Source organism: Glandiceps talaboti, chromosome 2 (genome assembly GCF_964340395.1).
Source record: "Glandiceps talaboti chromosome 2, keGlaTala1.1, whole genome shotgun sequence".
Lineage (NCBI taxonomy): Eukaryota > Metazoa > Hemichordata > Enteropneusta > Spengelidae > Glandiceps > Glandiceps talaboti.
In genome coordinates, this window is record NC_135550.1 from 32,099,388 (window position 1) to 32,108,812 (window position 9,425).

The 9,425-nt window shown below is 36.4% G+C and overlaps 1 protein-coding gene across 1 annotated transcript; it reads right to left on the minus strand.

Moving 5' to 3' along the window:
• Positions 1–2,481, minus strand: LOC144453560 (uncharacterized). The gene is made up of 2 exons (XM_078144880.1): positions 1,494–2,481; positions 1–848 (listed from the first exon to the last, which is right to left on the minus strand). The coding sequence occupies exons 1-2, from the start codon at positions 2,277–2,279 to the stop codon at positions 660–662; spliced, it is 975 nt and encodes a 324-aa protein (XP_078001006.1). The 5' UTR covers positions 2,280–2,481; the 3' UTR covers positions 1–659.
• Positions 2,482–9,425: the final 6,944 nt, after the last annotated feature.

Below are 9,425 nucleotides of genomic sequence, written 5' to 3' on the forward strand. Positions count from 1 at the left end.
GAACATTTGTTGGAAGATTCCTGATTGAAGATTTACAGTTAACTGCCTTTGTGGTAAAATTACGTACTAGTAAATTGTTTTAGCAAAGACTAAATCCTAAAATAATGTATGCATGATGGAAGCACAATAGGGTGGATTTAATTCTGTTTGGAGTTGGATTTTAAAATTCGGAAAGGGAAGACTATATTGACATTTGCAAAGTTGGGTTTTTAGTTTTCAAGTTATCAAAGTCAAGTCTCCTTGAGTTCATTGTATAATCGTGGTTAAGTAGTACTGTGATAACGTAATGCTTGGATGAAATTAGTCTAATGTTATCTTTTATCTAATCTTTCAGATCTCTCTATGTTGGCATCCTAGATTGAGATGAAATTATCCAGACGAAATCCTTCATGACGACTTGTTTGTACTGACGAAAATAACACTGCAGTCAGCCAATCATATTTATACAAAAAACTATAGAACAAACATACTTGATAAAATATTTGCCATAACGTGCAGAAATGTGATAATTATTGCCTTATATGGGAATCGTTATATTGGTGTAGCTATCACGTTTGGACTCGTAAGGTGTTGGTTATCAGAATGGCTTGTATCTAAACCTCTGCCATGTTTGCAAGAGTAGAACTCGATGAATCATTGGCAAACGGCCTCTGATGTCTCTATGCAAATACGGGGATGACATTTGGTCTGTTTCTCATACTGGCATTGTATGGATTGTAATTCTTGCGGTAAGTTGAATCGGAATAGGTAGTGGTGGCGAAGTAGCCAAAAAATGGAGAAACATGCTGATAGCCGTCCAGTACACTCTGTAGACCAGTCCGGAATGCCTTTCCCACATTCTTGCCCGCCTGAAACAATCAATATAAACTGTTATAAGTATTTAATTAAACAATAAGATGTCAAGTCTTGTTACAGTCATTTCCCTAATAGCAAATTACTTGATGCATTGTGTACGACAAGGTTAAAACAGAAAGAAAGAACAACAATAACAACAACACTATATTGTATTATTGTTTGTCGTATTGTTTTCAGTGGTATTATCTTTTGACTTGTAAAGGACGCTGTCACGATTCAACGATTTCCCCGTCAGTTCAGTATGTCTTAATGGTACATTTTTAGAGTCTGTGTGTAGTTGATGTTATTTTATCGTCGTGGAAAAGTCGATAAACTGGTATAGAATAGAAGTATACTCACCAGACAACAATTTAGGCAATCAATTATCAAAGCAACATATTAACAATATATAATAGTCCAAGGACTATTAACACAGCAGTGGTTGACTGTTTGATTTCTATACATTTACACATAGACAATTTCCACTCTCTATAATTTACATCCCCCATGTTTTACACTATGGAGCAGAACCCCATTCAATTGTGTAGCTTGAAAGTTACAATCTATAGGTCTAACTATTGTTCCATTGATTGGAACTCAGACGACTAAAAAGAGATTGGAGTAAGCGTATCAACACCACCCTAGCCCAGGGCACCCACCTGTTGGAGTCTCTTTTTCTTCTTTATGTCCTCATAACCATCGTCACCCCGAGGAATTACATCCACGTTTCCTCTTGATTCAGAAAGTTCCTTGTACTTTGAAAGACGGAGTTTTTTCTTAAGTTTTCGAAATGTCTTCGATTTGCCGAATTTACTTCTTTTGTTTTTATTGTCTGGTTTCGACATAGCTTGTGTATTGGAATTTGTGTCATTGTTAACAGCCTCATCGTCGCTAATTCCCAAGTCTGCTTTACTTGATAAATGTTGTACACCTGGACAATTGTTCTTTTCATCCGCTGGAGCGATGGTCACTGTGGTGTCACAAGATGTTTTTACATTTAAATCAATACGATACTCGGCATTATGTTTGAGTTGCTTTTCAGTAATGTCACTTTTGGAAGCCTCACATTGCACATTAAAGTCAATCAACGGAAAATCGTCACTTGACGGTATATCTTCGACTATTACTGTTGTTATATCAACAAACCTTTCATTTTCCACCCCTGATGAATTGCCATCCTTCTTGGCCACTTTTGGTAGACTTTGACCCCCTTTTGACTTAGGATTACCTTTGTTAGAGTCATTGTGATATTTGACGCCATTTTCAGACACCTCTGTCGTCAACTCGGCAACGTCAATTTCTTTTCCATCACACTGCGTTACAATGTTTGCAGACGATCCGAACTCGTTGTATCGTTTCTTTCTACGGAAGAGTTTCGATAATTTCGACCTCACTCCTTTCTTCGACCTTTTACTAGTACCTTTCAAACCCGCCTTGTCAGCCATGTTTGCCTATATGCGTACACGGTAGCAGTCCTGGCTACATAAACATAAGGATAGTCACCTTGAACGAAAAACAACGAGTTTCGGTTTCCAGCTCCAGTTCGTATAGTTATCACTTATGCAAATGGTTTTGTTTTATAAAAAGCTTTGAAAGACACCCATTATTCCGTAAAGTACTGTTGTGAGCCGCATACGTCACAACACGACACAAATATTGGTGGTCGGTGATTGTGTCAGTGATTTACATATGAGTGCTGTTCGAAATTTGCATTGCAAATAGATAGACTCGACAGTGTGAAACCTCACCAAAATGCAAAATGTGACCCCAGGAATGTGACGTCACAAGACCACGACAAAATCGTCGACTAGCAAAGCATAAGTGACTAATATATAACATGAAACAAGGGTCGACACAAACACAAGGTAAACAACATTCGCTCCAACAAAGACAGTTATCGCTACTCACTCACGGACCATACCTTTATGGAACCCACTGCCACAATGGAAGTATTAAACCCAACGTCCATGCTACCACCATGTACAAACACAGCAAAAGATGTGGCAAATTTTAAATCGCTGACAAACCTTGAAACTAAACAAGGGAATTATAATTGCGATGCATGACGAACTGTACGTGTATAGCCCATATCTGGTGTTGTGTATAGTAATAGACAAGACAATAGTGTTTGTCATTTATCGCTGGTGATCGATATCCGGGTGTTGACCCCATTACTAGCAGTGACATCACTTGTCTATGTATCCACATTGTACAACGTTATTTTATGATAAATGTCGATTCATCACGATGACTTCATAACTTGAAGAATACTGGCGCCCTCATCTAGCAAAATGACCAAGCTAAACTTCATCAAGGAAATTCTGGGCTACTTGTGTGTTTGATTACGAAGCTACCCCTCCACCACTAACAACATGACCATGTGATTATTCAGGGTCAACCGTTGAACGTAATCCAGACACTCGTATAATATGGCGAGTATCAATACAGTGGAAACATATTTAATTCAATTGAATATTTAATTAATTTTGAATTGATTTCCTACAAGAAAAGAAAGATATATATGAACAGATAACAGAAAAGTAAACAATAAAGGTGAATTACGAAATTCATTGTGTTTTTGATGAGAAAATAGTTTGAAAAAGTAATCAGGCTTAGCTACTCGATATCAAAATGGAATGTTTGTATGCTAATCAAACTCGTAAGGATTGCTATAATGTTTCTATTCATCAGTTTGAAATAATTAACAAAATATAAATTATATAAATTAAAAGACCGTGTCAATGACAAATAAAACAAGCATAAAAAGGCTCCTTGATAAATGGAAACTACATTTCCGAACATTGGCTCAAAAAACATCAAGTATTGCTTTTGTTATCGGCGTCAAGGAATTGAAGCAAACTATTTATAACGTTTCCTTTAGTAGCAAATGTTCAATGCTGGCAATTGGTAATAATTAAGATAATACTGTCCTGGTGTCTCTAAACATTGTGAAGCAAGACTTGGAGATATATGTAAGAGAGAGAGAGAGAGAGAGAGAGAGAGAGAGAGAGAGAGAGAGAGAGAGAGAGAGAGAGAGAGAGAGAGAGAGAGAGAGAGAGAGAGAGAGAGAGAGAGAGAGAGAGAGAGAGAGAGAGAGAGAGAGAGAGAGAGGGAGAGAGGGAGGGAGGGAGGGAGGGAGGGAGGGAGGGAGGGAGGGAGGGAGGGAGGGAGGGAGAGAGAGAGAGAGAGAGAGAGAGAGAGGGAGGGGGGGACAGACAAACAGAGAGGAGATTCGGGTGGCAAAGGTCGTGAGATAAACTTGATTTAAAATCTTCTGTAAAAGAAGGCTAAAGTTACCGTACTTCATTGATTTGCATGTTTTACCTTTTTACCTATCTGATGACCATATACGTCTGATCGATCTGACGAAGCGCTCCCCGGATTACGTTAAATATATATTGTTGCATCAACACAAGGGAAACAACGTATATCAATTATTATACGATAGCACATAATAATCTTGTTATTCTTTCCTAAAATATACATTTAGGAGATGAGGCAAAATTTCCTTACAAATGATCGGTCGATTTCAACTTCGAGTTTTACGAAAAGGAGATCTTCAAACGGGGCTGGTTAATCGTCATGTATAAAACTCCAAGTATTGATTGGCGAGAGTTTTTTCCAAACTGTGTTGTTCGTAAAAAAAAAAGATGTTGGTATCCGTTAGACCATTGAGGTATAACTTAGGGGAGACCATGGTTTCATGGGAAGTGACGTGAATAAAACCTAGAAGATTTTGGTTGCCATGAAGACTCCCTCTTCAAAGAATTTCATCCATTGCAACCGCTGTCGTCTAGGATTTGTTATTTTGCATTGGAAATGAAGGAAAATGTAGCGTGGATATTTTAATACTGTTTCTGACTCTGAGTCTGAGTCGCGCCTCCTGGAGTAAGTCGTCCCTTCCCGGTGTTGAGCGAAACGCGTGCACCGTCATGCTAGCAGCTTGGTCATGGGCGTAATACATCCATGGCTGGACTAAGTCACACCCTGATGTACTTGGTGTACTGTCCAAATGGTCAGGCATCTTTGGAAAGTTTTACGCCAGACAACAATTTTTTTTCGAAAAATCTTTGAACAGTAATGAAATATGTTCAGACAATTGTATTTACCCTGCATACCTGTACCAAGTGTACGCCAACGTTCATGAAATGCGGCTTAATAGTAGCTGCTCAGCCCATGTGAAGTTGTCGTTTCGAGCTGTCATATTAACAAACACTCTTAAAAAGCTGTCATTTTAACCGGCACTCGTTAAAACCGTAAACCTAGCTAGTCAATGTCAGTCAGTATGATTCCAAGCACAGTGACTTGTGAGCTAATATTCTAGTCAAGGATAGTCATAATATAACGGTGTTATTACTCTTTAGAATACGTCTGTTAAATATACACATTTGATACAGCAGTTGTTGTTGTTGTTGTTGTTGTTGTTGTTGTTGGTGGTGGTGGTGGTGATGGTGGTGGTGCAGCGATGTAAAGTTCAAAATATTTCTGATTACATAGATATTACTAATGCTGACTACACCTCTTAGGTCAAAGGCTAACTGCACTGTGTAGAAAGGGTATACGTTTTCGAGTCAATAGATTTTGGAAAACACTGCCCAACTGGACAGGTAGATTTTGCTTCAATTTTAATAGCTCAGAATACTTATATCATTTTCAAAACAACTCTTAGAATTATTAAAATTTAGATTTCAGTTTCTCCCAAAAAAAATTTTGCTCAGGATTTAGCTGTTTCATTATATGAACTAGCTGCCGTCTGCATATATCATATATTTATACAGTTTCTATTTTGTGCGATACAGTTGGTATGGGAAAGGGTTTTCTTTTTTTCGGGATGTGTGGTATGACAACAGCATGGGATTGGAGGTCTTAGCAGAGCCTCTCCAAGTAATTTTGCACAGATTCAATGTACCCCCCCCCCCAGTACCATGGGTGTCTAGTAAACTATACAATGTACTGCAACATACGAAACACATATCTCACCACAAGAGGGCAGCAGTACAACGGGCATACTTCGAAACTTGTGTGCTGTACCACAGACAAGAATAGATTCTATTCTATTCTTGTCTGTGGCTGTACATAATAAGTACATTTATAAGGGAATGTTGGGTTTCACTGTACAATATCTTACCCTCAACTCTCTCTGATTGGTATGCTTGGAGGTTCCTTATTTTATAACTTCTTCAATAATCCATACTTTTCAACATTTTAAGCATAGTAATTAAGTTCAATTAATATGTAGCAAAAGAACGCTTAGGAATCAAAAATAAAGTTCTAAATTTTGTATAAAAATGAACTAACAACTAAATTAAGCATGTGCTGTGAATAAACACTTTTCAATGTCAAAGTGTCAATAACTTGGGTAGTCAGTGTGTATGATGAGTTGTAGTATGTAAATTTCTTTTGTCATACCTATTCAAATAAATCTATATCTTTGGCAAAGTCATAACAGGTGCATATATTTTCCTTAGTTTCGTTGCAAATATTCTGCATGTCTTTCAAGAAAATCTGCTTACAAATTCCTAAAATTGCTACTTCTTCTACAATAAATCATTGATACCAGAACCGATGAAAATGGGTATTCAGAAACAAATGGAAAAAATGTTTTTACAAAACCCTATACACTGGTGGGATTTGTCTGACTTCAAGGAGATGGTGTCCAATACTACAAATCAGAGAGAGTTGTGGGTAAAATGTTGTACAGTGGGTTTGTCGTCGACGCGACGCGTCGCTCTTTTTCGAGCGCTTTGGATTGTGGGAAATTAGATTCTTCTCGATGACGTAATTTACTACGCCCGCGATGGAATGTTTCATCAGCGCACCTATTTGTAAACATAAATACTGTACCAAAATGTTTTTATAATTTTTTTGGATTGGCAATGTCACGCAGATACTTCAACTCGTTTGTATGGATATCGGACTAAGTTTAACACGTCCCAAATGGCTCGGTTGTCATGGCAAATAGTTGGGACTGCATCAGACATACGAGGAAGAAACGAATGTACGTGGTGTTCTCATTCTGCATGGGTATATTTCTCCTGGGAGCGTTACTCAACGATATTTTACAATACACAACAATTCAAAAACTATGGTTGTCGACTCAAGGATTTACTCAAACTATTTTGGTGAGTAGAGCAAATTTAGATTCTTCATCTGAAAAAGATCAAATAACAACTGAGACAGTAACCGAGGGTGTTTGACAGTAGTGCACGGTGCACGGTACATTCGACTTGTAGCTCGTTGGCAGAGTTTTCTTCATCGGTGTATATATTTTGAGGTCAGTTTGAACACAAATATACAATTACTAATTATATGATTCGAGCTCGCTGTGAAAAAAAGTAGAAACAAAAGTAATTATCTACTAAGTGAGAGTGGTACTAATTTTTATTTGCGTTACATACAGACGATGACGGGATGTCTAGATATTGATAGATATTGTCGTTGTATTCCTTGTTTCCTGGATCATGTGGAATCAAACTTTACTTTTATTTAATCTACTTTGGCATTCATTTAAATTGTTTCCTCTTTCAGTTATTTCACGCGATATCTTTCCATCTTACGTTGCTGGGTTTCGTGTATAGTCTCCAGGCTGGCAAAAGCTGGAAAACCGCAATATTCGAATGGCTTGTCCTGAGTAAGTGTCTTATATGAAAAGAAAAGAAAATTACTAGAACTTTAACAATTACACATCTAAAAGTGGCCAGGCAGTACTGAAATCACTTGAAGACACAACCAATTACAATTTGTTGTTAGACTTCAAGTTGTTCAACTGCAATGTTTCTCGATGATCGGTACCATTATTACATATCATATTTCACATGGATGTTTATCTATTCTACATAGAAAGTTATGAAGTTGCTCTCCGTATCTCAATATGTATGGTATTGTTGATAAGATAGCAGTTCGGTTTAACATAACATAACATAACATAACATAACATAACATAACATAACATAATAACATAACATAACATAACATAACATAACATAGCATAGCATAACACAACGTAATGTAACGTAACATAACGTAACATAATATAATATAATATAATATAATATAATATAATATAATATAATATAATATGATATTATATAATATAATACTATTTCAAGAAAGAGGATTGAAACCCTGACCTGTAAACAAAATATTGTGTTGGTATATATACTACTATTTTTACTAGTAAAATAAAGCTAACACCATTAAAAACTATCTTATTAATTAATCATGAACCAATTCATATGAACAGAGTTTACGTTGAAGTAATCAGAGCGCATCAAAAATGATCTCAATGTTAGATATAAAAACACAAATTAGAAAGCTGTGAAATATTATCCACCTGTTCAAATCACAGCTGTGAAATATGTCCACCTATAGCAGTATCTTCAAATCACAGCTGTGAAATGTGTCCACCTATAGCAGTATCTTCAAATCAGTCTATTTGTACTAAACGTTATTCTCCTTTCATTTCAGCTTTCAATCTCGTAATCACGATTACAAGGATTGGTATTGAACTTGGATTTATCCAATATCGCCAGGAGGAGTATAAAAGTTTCACAGGGAAATAATGAACTGGTTGCCAAATCTCAGACAACTATTATTATATAATAATTTTCTGTGACCTGAACTTGACCTATATAAGAATGGCGATGTTAGTATCTAAGTTGTGGTGTCAGAAATGAACAGTGTGGTTATTATTTTCTGTTGTTATAACGACAGAATGAGTTGGACTGTTATATTTTAAAGTAGTATTTTACCGACAAATTTTAAAATTTTGGTAAGATAACATGTAAATAAAGAGTATATGAGCTTTCATATTGTATCCAATTTATAATTTTGCAGAAAAGGCTTTATAATATAATACCGTAAACATATCATAAATGATAGTATTAAGACATCGGTTGTTATTACGATATAAACATACTCAAGAATATTAAAATGCATGGCTCCTTTTTTATAATAGCTGTGAAATGAAAACAATGTCCAAACCATCACTGACTTCACCTACAAACTTTCCACATTTAATTTAAATTGTTGTTCCACTCTGTATCAGTTCCTCTGTATTTTGTGATATTCCTTTATTTAGCTCAGTGACCTTTTAAAACCCATATGCAAAGTGAGTGATCCTCTCATGGGAGAGACAATTCTTGACTCGTCCATACATACTCACACTCACAGGTATATCAAAAGTGTACCATATGACCCATGACTTTTTAAGGTGGCCCTACAGATTGGCACCTGCACGTTTAATTGTTTATACTGAATTCACACATATTCTTCTAGTAGACATGTATTTACAACGGAGAGAGGTATTAAAGACTTCATTCATCCCACCCCACCCTAAATCTAACCCTAAAGGAAGTCTTTCCATGAGAGATTAGTATAAATACAAAATTTTCAATGTTGTCTTCTCACAAGCAACAATAACTTGGCAATTCCATGACATCATTACAAACACAGTGATCACAATGACCTACTACCACTAGTAGTATACTATAGAACCTGTGTATATCACCCACCTAGTTTCCTGTTTCCTGAATGCTGACGATTGTTACAATGTCACACAATACACAGATACCAAGACTTGTTTCTTCTGT